Source organism: Barbatula barbatula (genome assembly GCF_947034865.1).
Source record: "Barbatula barbatula genome assembly, chromosome: 2".
In the NCBI taxonomy this organism is placed as follows: Eukaryota; Metazoa; Chordata; class Actinopteri; order Cypriniformes; family Nemacheilidae; genus Barbatula; species Barbatula barbatula.
In genome coordinates this window covers 21,725,922-21,741,531 of record NC_136767.1, presented here as the reverse complement: position 1 = coordinate 21,741,531, position 15,610 = coordinate 21,725,922, and the positions used below count along the sequence as shown (strand labels likewise).

At 38.3% G+C, this 15,610-nt stretch overlaps 1 protein-coding gene across 5 annotated transcripts in view; it reads left to right on the top strand.

Annotated features, from left to right (window-relative positions):
• trpm3 (transient receptor potential cation channel, subfamily M, member 3) overlaps positions 1-15,610 on the top strand; it is a gene marked incomplete at both ends in the record, with an annotated part of 110,066 nt that overhangs the window by 17,397 nt on the left and 77,059 nt on the right. The window contains one exon of one of the 5 annotated variants that reach the window (XM_079477625.1): positions 7,275-7,330. The exons of 3 other annotated variants lie outside the window; for them this stretch is intronic. In XM_079477625.1, coding sequence (XP_079333751.1) covers positions 7,322-7,330 — 9 coding nt within the window. Of the gene's footprint in view, positions 1-7,274; positions 7,331-12,819; positions 12,955-15,610 lie in introns of those variants that run through there. One more of the 5 variants, XM_079477623.1, reaches the window with a different exon arrangement.

The window sequence follows — 15,610 nt, the reverse complement described above, 5'->3', positions numbered from 1 at the left end:
TCGAATGAAAGGGAATAATCTAAATGTCTAACATTTAAAATCAAAATATGTTTATTATTCACGGGGAAATTTCCTCAGCAACACGGGCTACAACTCGGTTGTTACCTATACTACTTGGGATATTTAAAAAAGTTTTAAGGATAAGCTTTTGGATAAAGGTAAGGTATTACATCACAAAATTATAGATTATATAAGTGAAACTTACTTTTCAAAGAATACAATAAATACCTTTATTTGGGGTTTTATTTAGTTATTAGAAGAAAAAGATCAAATGAAAAATGTTTAGCCCTTTTTCAGAAAAAAAACAATCGTCTGATTATTCGATTATCAAAATAATAGTTAGTTGCAGGCTTGCAGCTTCATTTATTGTGCATGTCTGTGCACTAAATTTATGTATTTATGTCAATTATGTATTGACATGAAATAAAATATAAATAGAATGACTCCAAAGGGAATATAAAACTTTTTGTGCGTTGTTTGTATTGGGTTGGGGTGGTGGATGGGGGCGCCCAAAACTGGTCTCGCATGCCCCTCAGAAAATGTGCAGTTGCGCCCCTTGCATATAATGAAGATCCATCTTGCTAACATTGCAAAGAGACAGATATTTGTATCACGTATATTTGTTGATAAGCTCTACCAACAGTTATCCTCTTTTAGTTTACTAACATTTAAATGATATAGAACAAAGTATAAAAGTGTCTCAGGACTTAAAATGGCTTATCCTGTTCCCCTTATGTTTAATTACAGTATACTGTAAAGGTTTCTAATTCAAGGATATTGTGATATCTTACATCATGACAATTGTCTGGATTTTGTCTATATTTAGTGCATATTTATTTATTTAATAATGATTATTTTCATGTGATTGGGGCAAACATAGTCTGACCATCATTCAAAGTAAGTTTAAAATCAAATCCACACTCCAAACAGTCTTGAATTAAAAATTAAGCTTGTGTGTTTATTAAATAATTTTACAAATTTGTTCCCATTTCTCAGCTCTGTTGAACATATGTTTTTTTCCTGGAAAACAGTACATAGCTAAGGGTTTAATTGCATGTGACATACTCAATACATGCACACCTGCCAAGAAAAATAAATGTCAATATAATTTGTAGCAGTTACACATCCTCCTCTAAATTTTAACACATTTCTTATTCGCTCTTCTTCTATAAGTTTTTGGATTTCATTAGTGTTTCAAAAACAAAAAACATTGGTGAACCATTTTTCTGGTAAAGTTTATGAATCTTCAGAGGTTAATGCACATAATTGTAGAGAAATTTAACAGATTAGCATATTTATAGGAAGTAATTTACCCCTGAAATTATCATAATGAAGGGAAAAGGAATGTCACCAAAGAATTGTCCTGTGCAGTTTTTTACATGTTCATAATCAGCTCATCTGCTCTAACAGGACGGAAAGTCTTTTATCTTTGAAATAGGCCAATTAGTGGCCTTCATATCTCTCCACAGCCCTTATTAGTCAGACAAAATTTCTAAGCGAGGAAGACTGGAGCAAGAATAGCCCGGGCTTCACAGTCAAATCCTGCAGAGCTGAAGTGCCAATAAGTGGCTTAAAGCACGACCCTATGAAAACAGTTTGGACGTTTTATCAAGCTCCCTGCCAAGATGAGCGACACTGTTTGCCCTATAAAGCAAAGCAATAACTGTCAGCAGATGATGATTTTTAATCCATATGAATGCTTTTTTAAATTTGCATGGGGCTGTAACATTTGCTTGAAATATTTCCATCAACGTTTTGTTTGGCGGGATTTTGTGTGAACAAACACTTTATATTTGTCTTCTGGAGTTCTGAATGTCACTTAGGTGACATTTAATATGAGATAACTTTCTGAATGCCTTTGTGTGGCATATTAAATATGCACAGTTATAAACCTGCCATGGCATTTCTAAGATTGTCATATTCTGCTTTTGTTAGCTGGATGGGATAAGTGAGAATTGCTCTTGTCCAGACCTGCCGTGTGTTTGCTTTTTTGTCATCTGTCCCTGCGGGAGACTCGCACATTTATTATTTTTTGGATTTTGCTTTGCTTAAATGAGCAACGCTAACAAAGCTCTCTTTTGCCTTTTTATTTTCTTTGTCTAACAACCTCTTTGCATTCTTTGCTCTTACAGAACATTGCGTCTTTGACCCTGTTGATTAGTTTCTGGAGGTTTTATTTCATTCACTGTGCCCTTATTCTTTGTAGCCCATTCCCACCTTATTTCTTCTTCGTTCACTTTATCTTAAAGAAAAGCTGTTTTGATCTCTTGACTACAGAAAGAAGCGTCACCGTTTAATGACTCTGCCTTGAACCTATAGAATGTGATGCTGTAGACTATAGTTTTTTTGGATTGGACGCTCTGTGCTTACAGTGAGACATCATTGGTGATTCATAAACTCTTGAGGTATTTTGACTCTAATTAAAGCGTTCTCCAGCAGAGAGACAGTTTTTTTCTAATTGCAATACAATTGTACCGTTTATTTTATCTTTAATTTGGTTGTAGTTTTCTTTAGTTCTCCTCTGTGAGTCGGAAGGTGCTTGTTGAGAATTTAATTGCCTGCAAATGGCAAAAAAACACTTCTCTTATCTTGACAGAAAGCCACTCTGAGTTTCAAGTCGTGTTTAAGTGTCATTGCAGTGCCATCTAGACTTGCGATCGTACCTTGAAAAAACAGTTAGCTTACATGACAGACAATATGATGGGGAAAATGTCTAGTTTCTTCTAATGCTGGATTCACATGGTAGGCAGTGAGCTGTGGAATTGCCGCGTGGCAGCCGCCTTCAAGCAGATTTGGCTGCCGCTGCCGTTCACAAGAAGATAAAATATTTGTATCTTCAGCTGCGCATGCTGCAAAGAGCCAGACGCATGGAAGTTGCGGGATTTTGGATGCACGAGTACCGCTTGCCAACGAAGCGGCCCACGTTTTGCTTTTGAAAATGAACTGGACACGAGACTGCTGCGTACCTTGTGAATCCAGCATTAGAGTTAAGTCTCGCTAGGTTTTCTGACCTTTATCCTGTGTGCTGTGTTGTTGACTTACAGTTGGACTTTAATTTCAAAATATCACTGCTAAAATTCTTCATTATTTACCACTTGTCATTCCAAACCTGTATGACTTACTTGCTTTTGCAGAACCCAAAAGATGTTGGTAACCAACAGCATCGGCCCCCATTGACTTCCACTGAGACATTTCTCAAAATATCTTTCTTTGTGATCCAAGAGTCATATACAGCTTTTGAACAACATGAGGTGAATAAATGACAACAGTGTTTTTGACATAACTATCCCTTTAAAGTTCTCCCAAAATAAACATATTGTCATCATTTTTCAAATTCAAATCTTCCTTCTTCCTTCTTTGGCAGAACATAAAATAAAATATTTTTAAGAACTTTGTTAACTGGCACCAATTCACTTGCATTGGTTTTGTGTCCATACAATAGAAGTGAATGGGTCTCTGCGCTGTTCGGTTGCCAACTTTAATCAAAATATCTTCTTTGGTGTTTTTTGAAAGAAAGAAAGTCAAATAGGTTTCAAATGACAAGAGGGTGAATAAAGAATGATAGAATAAAACCTTTTCGGCTGAAATACCCCCAAGTCATTTTACCAGCTGATAATGAAGACCTCACTCAAAACTAAAACAAATCAAATATATATTGAGCTTTTTGAGCTTCACATATGGGAATTTGTTTTAATATAACAGCAAGGGGGAATGATAACGCTAAATATTCCTTGTCAAGAGCAGATTTCCTTCCCCAAAAGTTTAAAAAAGCAGAGTAGTAACAGAGCTTTAGGCAGAGTTTCAGCAGCAGAAAGATTGATTGATGCAAAAGATTTTATCTTTTTTTTTATCTAGAAATCATTTCAAATGGCGTTAAAGAAAAAACTCCCCACTGGCAAAACAGATGTGTATGCAGTGTAGAAAGACAAAAATGAGAGGAGGGCTAGGGAATATGAGACTTGTGCTAGAGAATAGAGAGGAAAGGATGTGATGGGCATGGAGAAAATACACAAGGTGGCTGTACAGTAGTTTATGAAGGACTTTCTAGTGAATTTTGCTAGTGAACTTTGCAAGTAAAGTTTGCTGGAGGTAAATGACGTGATCTGTTGCTATAGCAATTTTACTGTCACAATAACCCTTATAATGCATTGTGTCTGTTTCTTTTGTGGGTCATAAAGATGAGATAAGTCTACTTAAGTGATCATTGTTGGATGTGTTGAACTTGTAAGTAGCCTTGTGTGTGGCAGGTTTATAAATGATGAACATAATGATGAAGGAAAAATACAATGTAGATTTTGGATTTTGCACAGCACCTCTTCAAATTGGCAGAATCTTTCCAATCATTTTTGGCCAGAGACAGTAAAAGAGTGTTATAAAAGCAAAACAAGTTTTCAGTAAAAACCTGAAGGGACAGTTCACCCAAAAATGAAAATTCTGTCATAATTTACTTTCCCTCTTTTCAAACCTGTATGACTTTATTTCTTCTACAGAACACAAAAGAACCGAGTAGTTCCTTCTGCTTTGGAACCACACATTCCAAACTGTCATTTTTAGGTGAACTATCCCTTTAACACAATGGCTAAACATATTTTTATGGTGTGTGTGACTAACATGTTCAGTCTTATCTTCGAGTCTAATTGGTGTTTGATGGCAGCTCACTGGGTCCTGTGGGTTGATGCCCCAGATGGGGCAGTGAATATTAGGAGATCAGCCAGTGGAGGTCTTCCTGAGAGAGGGATGAGACCCAGCGGGAGGGTCATCCCATCCCCTGTCTCCTCCACACCCTCACTGAGCTGCTGTTATCCTCTTGACTTCAGGGACAAGCTTAGCATCACAGGCTTAGAAAAGCAAAAATAACAGTGAAATATTCCCACCGCTGAGACACGTATCTCAAATATTCATACCAAATGCATACTCGCGTACCCCTGGAACAAAATATAAACAGACTAATACAAACCAAGTCCTCATCTGTCACAAGATGCACACCAATCAGATATGCCTGCAGGGCACACACACACACTTTCTGGCATTTACTCATGCATGCACATACAAATGCTTTTACCCATAAACAGTATGGACAATTGTGACATACATCTTTGGATATACCCCAACAACACTTACTGCTGCAGCGTTTAAACATGGGATGAAATGTGATTTTAATTAATTCATACTCTTCAGAATCATTTCACAGTAGGCAAAACAATGTCATTTGCTGACTGGCAGGTGGGAATTGGTTTCATATTCGCACTCGTCAATTTGCAAATCAGATCTGGCACAGGCACAGCAGAAGAGAATAGCTTCGACATGAAATGCTTCTCTGTTTCCCACTGCTTCTTAACTCATCTGTTCATTTTTATTACTTGTAAATTAAACTACAGTTATTCTGTACATCCCCTGATACAATGGCATGATTATTTGACCTCAAATGATTAGTTATTTTGGGTTGGATCTTGTAAATAAACAGAACATCATTAAAGGAGGAATGTTGCTTTTGTGTATTTTGCTTTGGGTTTTTTTGTGAATACAGATCGGATCTACATGCTGCCATAGTGAAATTTTTCTCTTTTTTTGTAATTCAATGTATATTCCTTTCACTCATTTACATTTACGGCCTCGAGCAGGTAATTCCATCCGGAGTCGCTTTCAAAATGAACTGAAATCATCTCATGCTTCCAAAGCCTCTACAGGCATTACTTTACATTCAGAAATACTGACATAATTACATTCTGCTTGGAAGCACTTCTTTCCCGGAGCACTTTTTTCTGCCAGTCATGTTCTTGCATTCACACATTTTCATCCACAACGGCTCAAAGGCCCTAAACAGTGACCATATTTGTTTCGCTTTATTGTCTTAAAACTATATTGTCTAAAACCTTTTATTTATGTTGTACTTTTGCATTTCTCACTATTATTTCACTACATAACATTTTTGTTTTAAATGTTTTAATTATAAGCTCTCTGTATAAAAGCTCATACTTGGATACTTGAATGTGTAGCAGGAGAGTTTAAAAATACCTAGTAGGGTATAGGTATCATATTTTTACAAAACTGGCTTATTCTGCAACATCGACTATGTTTACATGCACCCTCATTATGTGCTTATAATGAGATTGGCAATATTGCGACTTAAACAAAAAGAATGTTGGTAACGCACAATAGTGGTACCCATTGACTTTTGCATTGGTTTTGTGTCTGGACAATAGTTGTTAATAGGTACCACCATTGTTTGGTTACCAACAATCTTCAAAATATTTTTTTGTGTTCAGCAGACGAAAGAAAGTCATACAGGTTTGAAATGACAAGAGGGGTGAGTAAATGATGACAGAACTTAAATAATTTATATTGCCAGATTATAATGCTGCCAGCACTCAGACTACAGATATGTAGTGGGTGTTCTGTATGTAGGCATCATGGTCTTGATCTTGACAGAATAAGACAAATAGCACTTTCAGGATAACAATTTATACATCAGTTCTTGCTTCTGTAGTTCTTTTTATTAACTTTTGCTTATGTCTCCCAAAAATTTGGACAATACCATACAGCTTATGTTTTCTTGGCAACTGACTTGTGGTCAGTCATTGAACAAAACCAGCTAATTGTGCAGTTGAACCATGTGGGACCAATTTAGTTGTTACATTTTTTTATTCTAGAATAAGTGCAGTCCTGCTTATAGCTTCTTAACATTACCAAAAAGATTGATTGCTTAATGTATCTGTCAGTGTCAGGATGTGTTGGAGTTGAGAGGGGATGGAGTCTGTCGTGAACGTGGTGGAAGAACCCAAGTGCAGGCAGACACGGGGATGAAGGGGTTAACAGGTTTTAATAAACAATAAACACACAGCAAACACCCGCGATGGGGGGAAAACACTGACAAACTAAAATCCAACACTGAAAACAAATACTTCCCACATGGGGGGCAAAAACAAACTACTAGAAATAGAAACAAGGAACTTGAACTAAACATACACAATACAGGAACCAGGAACTTGAACTACACACACACTAGCAGGGACCATGTACAGGGATTACAAGTATACAGGTACAAGTCTAACGAACCAGCACAAGACAATAGACATGAGGGCATCTTATAGGAAAACTAACAAAGGAGATAACAATGGGCAGGTGTGGGTAATGAGACACAGGAGGAAAGCAATACTAGGAACGAGAGGGGCGGGGCCAATGACGAGACTGGAGAGAACACATATTATGTCCTGATTGACCATAATATGTTTCTCTCCACATAAAACACGTGGGTCTGTCATGATTCTGCCCCTAGACCAGAAAACCAAGACAAGATTAGGCAGAATCATGACAGGAGTCCATGAGGCAGGTAGGTTTATTGGAAAAATCAGCTTTCAGGGGAGAGAATGTGAAGATGAGAATGTGTGTGCCTGCTGATGGCTACCACCTTTTAAAAGTGACAATACCAGGTGGGTGAGGGGAGTTAACAGTCTGCAGATGAGTGAAGTGCTGATCATAATGTGGTGGGAAATGGATTTGGCCACATCTATGCCCCTTCTGAAAAAGTTGGGGTCAAGTGATCTCTTCTTTTGATCATTTTGTGGCTACAGTCCAGATGTTCCTCTTTTTGGAAGTGAACACAGAGTTCTTAAAGTTCTGGTGCTTAAAGGCTATCTCTAACCATGCTGCTTTGATAGAGTCAGGAATTACTTTTTTAGATCTGCTTTTGGCTGGTTTTCTCCTTTGGGAGAGCTTAATTTCTCCACTGCCTGCCTGTTTCATAGTTTTACTCTTTGGTGCAGCTTTTTGTGCGAATGGTAAAATCTCCCTAGTCATCTGTAATTTGCATTTTAGTTAATAATTTAGTGCTTCGTTTAGATCCAGCAGAATATTTAGGTAGATATAGATATAAAGATATAGATTAAACATTCATATTTATGCCAAAACAGTTACTGAACAGATACATATTTCATCCTGAATATAAAATTGATATTTTAAAATTCCTTTAATATCCCTCTTGTTAGGCATGTGGAAGGATTTAGTGGCCAGTACACAGTGTTTTATATTGGCACAAAATGTCTGATGTTAATCTGGAATGTAGGCGGTTTATTAAAATGCTTAGAGGACATATTTTATGTTCTTTACTTTTGTTTCATGGTTGCTTTAGTCTGGAAATTTGTGTATATAATTGTTATTTTGAATTTAAATTTTCCTGCAAGGGAACTGTTTGCTTAAATGACATTCTTACCAGAAAATATAGTGTAAAATGAACAATCTCTACATTTAATTTAAATGTTATAAGAAGAAAAAGCTGCGCCAATGATATTATTATATTCACCAGCTCAGTTTTGAGGTAGTGTGGGAGGGATATGTTTTATGTGATGGCCATCTAGTGTCTGAATTGTTGTATCACACAAAGAAAAATGTACTACTGCACAGTGATTTCATATAAGACAAATCATACGTGGAGAGGAATAACTATATGTGAGATGAAATTTGAATAGAGCAAGGATGGTGTTTATGTCACTCTGAGCTAAGAATTATAGTAACACAAACAAAAAGAATGAGCTGTGCACATTAGCATAGGTAGTTGATGCCAGTGGTGTTAAATTATTATCATGGAACAAAAGCATAGCTCATACAGTCCCAAAAGTATCCAAGCAACACACGCTCCCACAAACTCTTGCTGCACTGGTTTCAAAATAGCATCAAAATCCCTTTGGTGCAAATTCAACCATCTATAATACAAAGTGACATCAAGTAGCATGAGAGGCCACTGGGTGGGCGTACCTCCCGTTCTCCTGATCTCACGAGTGCTGCAGTATCATAATTCAGCGATCATTCACTTAGGTAAGACGGTCTTACTGCAAAGCCAAACAACATCAGTAATCATTTTAAGCAGTGTGGTTTTACAGATATATGGCAAGTTCTACCACGAGAAAGAAAGGGTTGAAGATATGCAGCAAGACAATATGGAATTTATTAGGATTAAATGGTGCTTTGACAATAGACCACAGATATGTTTTCACAGCTAGACAACGCTGATAAATGAGGCGGGTCGCAAATAACCGCTGGCCTTTTTCAAAACCATAGAAAGCAAATGTCTCATTACAGTGATGACCAAGGAGAGTTTCATTTTTGCCGCCCACAACCACACAGCTTGTCCAGAGCTCTAATAAGCAAACATTTTACATAATTTTATCCTCTGGTGAGTACAAAAAGAGATACGATTGTAATGTTGGTTATAATGTACTGAAAACAGATGAGGTCTAAACAGGTCTACATGGAGAAATGATTGAAAAGATTGTTAGCAATCTAAAGATAGCCGGAAAGCATGAAGGATAACTTTTCTCCAGAAGAAGTGACCATACAAAATGGATTGGCTATGCAAATGCCTTTTACAATGAAACAGCAAGGGTGCAAAGTCACAAAGATGTCCGCAAAGATTAAAGGATGATGCAGTGTGGTAAGAGCATTCGCTTCTGTGACTGTTTCAAATTGGATGGGACTGTCATGCCCGAACTAATAAGACTTGCAACTTGAGCTCATTATGAGACAGTTCTCGCTCCATCATCTCTTCTGAATAATGATAAGGGTTTCTGCGCCGTTGTTGTAGTCTTCAAATGGGTTAACCGGAGAAGTGCCATCCTATAGAATCAGTGTAGTGATCAGTTGCATGTGGAGTAAATCTTCCTCAGTCAGACATGATAATGAAACAGTTTTGGTAAAAGGTAGATGTATGCATGTTATAAAAAGATCTTTGTCAAAATCCCAGTTAGTTTAAAACCTGACATTTTCCATTTTGTTTTGTTAGTTAAAGTATTTTGTTACAGTTACAAGGAGCAGCGGGTAAATTACAGTGTTTTCAGAGTAAATTGCTTTTTCAGAAGAAACTCGCAGTGCTTTGAGTCACACAATGACAGTCTCAATGAATGTCTAAGGGTTGTGAGAATGGCCATTACATGGATTAGTAAAAGAGAAAATGCAATTTCTAATAGAATTAAGCATTCTGTATCCTTTTTTGAGAGAGAGAGATTGTTATCGCAGAACAGTTTGTTAAACAGATTGTGATTCCTTTCCCTAAGTGCAGAAGATATTTTTGCTGCTTTTTTTTATAGAAATCCCCACAGTCTGATTTCTTTGACAGTAAACAGCACATCATATCATACATTATTAATCCGCCATCAAGCATTGCTGTAAATCACTACTGATAATGAGACCTGCCCTCAAACGAGTGCTAGTTAATCAATACTTGTATAAACATGCGCTGAGGTATTGATCGATAAAAGCAGTTTCGGCTATCGTTTGAAAACAGCTGATGATCAGGGACGATATATCCTGTCAATCTAAAGAGGACAGGAAAATGCAATGAAATTGTGCTCTGTATATAGAAAATGTTGAGAAACATTACCAGTTTGATGTTCAATATGAATCAATAACTTCTTTTAAATAAGAATTTTTTGTTTCGGTGCATCTCTGGTAATACAGTATATACTGTAATTCTGAGGATAACACCTACACACTCAAATGCATTTGCATGTGCACATACGTATTAACAGATTCTGATAAACATATTTTCCACGCCACTGTTTTACGTCACCAAGGTTGTGAACGGCACCACGTAATTGATTTTGTGTAGGTCATGGAGTAATTAGAGGCTGGGATGCATTGCTTTGTTTTGTATGCACCTGTGCATGTGACTGTGTTTAATGAAGAGCGTCCCATCATTGAGTTAAAAGCATGTTGTGCCTTTTAAGTGTTTTCCTGGGATTATCTGGATCTGAGGACAAAGCATTCAGTCATTTAATCTGTGAATGATTCATTTAATAATTTATAGTTATTATAAATTGTTCCTAATCTGTATAATTTTTTTTGTTCTGATGAACACAAAAGAAGATATTATGAAGAATGTAGGGAAGTAAACAGTTCTGGGGCACCACCATTGTCATTGTTCCTTCTTTGGAAGTCAATGGTGGCCAAGGGCTGTTTTGTTACAAGCATTCGTCCAAATATCTCTCTCTTTAATCATCAGAACACATAAATCTAATTTGGGGGTGTCTAATTTGAGATTAATTTTAATTTTTAAGAGAACTGCCCCTTTAAAATATTGTATGCTGTTGGAACATGGGTGTTTCTCTTCTGCAGTAGCTTTTGAACTTTACGAAAATGAGTTTTTGATTACCGACCATTTGTTCATTTAAGAAACTATCACATGCTCAGCCATTTATTTCCCTTCCAAGAAAAAATGTTTTTTAGAAAACAAAATAGATTTGTTAAAAAAAATACATTTTGAAAAATGAAATGAAGAATTTCTTAATACATTTTCAGTTTATCATTTTAGAAATGACATGGTCAAAACTGGCAATATCCCTTTAAACCGTTAAATGTTAAAAACCTTTAAATCGTTAACTTTATTAGTAGTTGGAATGTCGAAAATGATAAATATGTGTATAGTGTCTTCATGCTCTCTCACACAATCTCTGGGAGCCTCTTGTTTGTGTTGTCAGATCTGATTGGAGGACAAACCTCTTTCCTCATACCTGCACATTACGCCCAATCTCACACTGACATTGGTAAACGGAGGTTGCTATGGTTACACACCTTGCCTTGTAGAGTTGCATAATCTTCTCACCATTTCAAGGTACCATGAGTGACAGGAGAAGCTTGCCTCCAAGAGGCAAGCAGGAAGAGGAGGAGCTTCACACCACGTGAGGTACTTAGTATTCCACACAGGTCTCCATAACATCGCTCACATCTGCATGGCCAGGTGATGCCGCTGGGAGAGCGGGGTTTGATTGTTGAGATTCATCATTACAGTTTGCTCCGTGGGGATGCCGACACAGTGACTGCAATAGATGATGGTCAAATTTGCATCTGCATTTGCATGACATTCTCTAAACCCTTTACTGTCTCTTACCGCTGCACCATTTCTTTGCCTAAACACTTCACCCCCAGGGAGATTTTTTTCCTGAAACGTTTCTGAGACAATGGCAGACCGTTGAACACAACTGCTCTGAAGACCGAGGCGAGATTTTAAAGCCTTTCTCTCCATTCCATTATTTTGCCAATGGTCAATGCGTCATATGTTTGAAAGGATAGAGGAGGCAGGGGAGGGGGGTGCGTCAGAGGAGAGCGAGAAGAGGGGGAACAGAGGAGAATGGGTCAGCGGAGTAAAGACATTGAGTGGAGAAAATCTCTAGTGTTTAAATTTGCGACGTCAAAGAGCTAAAAACAGGCAAAGAGAGTGTGTTAAGATAAAAAAATTCCTCCAAAGATCAATTTAAAAAATCGACCTCTTATTATTCCTCATGATTTCTTTGCGGCACATGCCACTCTCAACCTCTTTTCAATCATGATCTCCCTTCTCTCATATCTACAGTTTTTCCTTCCTCTGTTTGTTTCCACATTCTTAATTTCATCGATCTCTTTAATTTCCTTTCCTCCTCATTCTCACACTCTCTCTCTCTCTCTCTGCTCTCTCTCTCTCGGTTCTTCAAGACAGTGCCGCGCTGCTCTACATCACAGTGTTTCCCGCTCTCTTCTCCTCTGCTGTGCTCCTCTTCTCTGTGTTCCTCTCCACTCATTCGGACCGCATGCTCTCTGTCATCTCTCTGCTGTCTGTCGGGTCTGTGTGGCAGTCGCTGCCGTTGGAAGTGGACCCGGACACCCTGTGTGATCTGAAGGTGTTTTCCCGACCCTGTGGATCTGTGGGGAGGGGTGGGAGGGCAGGGAGGGGGTGCAGGTGAAGGGCTCCGTGGGGGAAACAGGTTGCGCGGCTTTGCGGCAGGAGCTGAGGAGGGTCATGCTTCATGAGTTAAGAGGATTTCGGACAGAGACCCCTCACGCATCGCCGGCCCAATGTGGGGCCCTTTTCCGGATGGCGGGAACGTCCGGCCGGGTGCGATGAACCAGCAGGACGCTCCGCGGCCGCTCAACTGGACCATCAGGAAACTGTGCCATGCGGCTTTTCTTCCTTCTGTGCGCCTGCTTAAGGTACTTGTGGGATAGGGAGAGAAGACAATTAGGTCTTTCTAAAAAGATACTACTAGAGGATAGGAAACATTTTAAAAGAAAATGTCAAATTTTTAAAATGTTTACTTGTAGATCGAAGAATCAAGCTATTTTTACTTTTTCTGCTATACTGTATATGGATTGAATGAAATCAGTTTTTTTTTCTTAAATGTTGAGCTTATTTTAATACCTCCTCTCTCATGATTTGAGTACTTAGTATCTCTAAAGCGTTAAGCTCAAAGGAATATACATTTTTCGGAAAATCTAAGCAACAAAGCTGTTCATGGCAGCTTCTTGCAATCTAACTTCTGATTTATTTGATAATGGCAGGTGCTCATGTGGAAGTATATTCTGAGAGTCTGAAGTGTCGAGGTCTATCAGCTAAATTAAAAATACCATCACGTGACATGCAATAAGTGCAGTCCACCTCTCTGGAGTCACGCTTTATTGCACGCCTGCGAATCACTTAGAACTCACATTCGTGTGCGAACCGTCATAGCGTTTCACATGAATCAAAAACCCATAAATTGCATGTGCGATAAAGACTATAATTTGCTTTGTTGTGATGTTTTGCACTGAGGTGTGAACTAATAGGTAGTAATGAAGGCTTACGGCACACTTGGGGCTATTGTAGAGGTTTTATGACTAAAAATGACAGATACAGAGATGTCTGTGGTGCTTTTGTAGTAGTCTACCTGTCAATTGAATAAAAGCGCTTACGATTTTTTTTCTGTCATAGTAATAATACAGTACATGTCATTTACATCACTCACAGACGTTTGGCACTCTCAGGAGTGAAATCCTCCCACCGGGTCATGACTCATGGTGTTATGAGTGGCTCATTATTTTTTGGGGTTCAGCATCTTGGATCTGTAGGTGTGGTGATACAGAGAACTGTTACAGAATGCTTTGATGTTGTGCCACTCTTATTCCATGTCGTGAGCTGTATTTCGTACCATTGTTCTGCCTGGGAAACGCAGAAGGCTGAATCCTATTCAGAGAGGTAAGTTCACAAGTGGATTTGTAGTAAACAGCACCGCTTTGATTGTGTGTGTCAGTTCTTAAAGTATGAGCATGTGTCTTGCACAATGCAATTCCATCGCCGAATTGCATAACAATGGTGGGTGGAATTTTGATTTAGCAGAATATTCAGATATTTACTCTGTACATTGACCTTTGAGAAATACTTTCCCAAATAAGTGAGGTCAGAGGGAAGGTTATTAAAGCGCCTGCGGGCGTTGCTCAATTTAAGCTCTTTTCTGGTCCGAGGAGGTCAAGGTCATCAGGGTTGAATTGTTTGGTGGTTGGCTGGTGTCCTATATGGGATTATCTGATGCGAGTCAACAGCTGAGTGTTTGTCTGGCTTCACTGAGGTAGTTTCTTAGCTGTGTAGTTTGTCAACAGAGCGTTGGAGTTGGTTTATGGATGAGGAGGCGAAGATGTATTTCAATGTTTTTGCAAATATTCCTGTTTGTGTGTATTTATGTTCTATGGGGGAGATGTTCAACAGCTGGCAGGGCGCCGCTATGCAGTCAGCATAGCAACACCTTAGACCTCCCAGAGGTAATGAAAATATTACAGAGCAAATGAAGGTTTGCGACTGGTGTGGCTGTATCTATCATCACACCCGATCTAATCGAATTTGCAGATGCCTTCATCGGTTATCAGGGCGCGCTGGTAATGAATCACATACTTTGACAGGGGGCACCGATTTCCATACGCATGCTTATATTCATGAGATTCTGACTGGTGGATATGGAAAATAACTAAATGCCTCTACATAAACAATGGTCCCCGAAAATGTTTTATTTAATGCAATTTGTTTTCTTTAGATTAGCATTTTGTATGCCCCCTTATGTTTTAATGACAGCGTGCAATCAATCTGGCATGGATTTCACATGTTTGCGTAAAACCTTATGATCCGTGTTATCTCAGCACGATTTGAGATTATTCCAAAAAACATCTTGCATGCTTCAACGGAAGCAAGACAGTCTGACCTTTGGTACAAAGGAGTTAGCACACATAGTCACAAATGTGCTTATTTGATTAGTGACCATAAATAACAGAATCAGAATCTTAAATGTTACAGAGAAAGCAATAATGTTTCTTTTTGACCTTTTTACTATTTTGTAACAATGCTGTTCCCTGATTTGTAATGTGCCTTTCACGCACCACTGTAGCTCAGAAACAAAGAGAAACATGTTTAGAAGTGACACACTGTGTTTATTTGATGACATGAATGTCTTTGCAAGTTTCGGCGTGTTGCATTTCGCTCATTCACCTAAACCCTACATGGAACATCAACCAGATGCTGATTGCAAATTAATGTAGCGAAGTATAGCTTCTTCCCCAAACTACTGTTTCTGTGCAGGTGCCTAGTGCGCTCTTGCAGGTGAAATTGACTGATCAATGAACTCTATAGCAGGGAGATATATAAAACTATATTTTGTGTCTATGCTTTATATGTGTAGTGGTGTGACAATTGTTGTTTAACTCTGTGAAATGTGTATGTGAAGTATTGTGACAGATTTTATGATTTAGTAGAATGGGGTGAGTGAAATTGACATATCGCCCCAACAGCTACCACAGTGTATTGTTTAAAGATTTCCCTGGATTATGTGATAATTAAGATGAATTG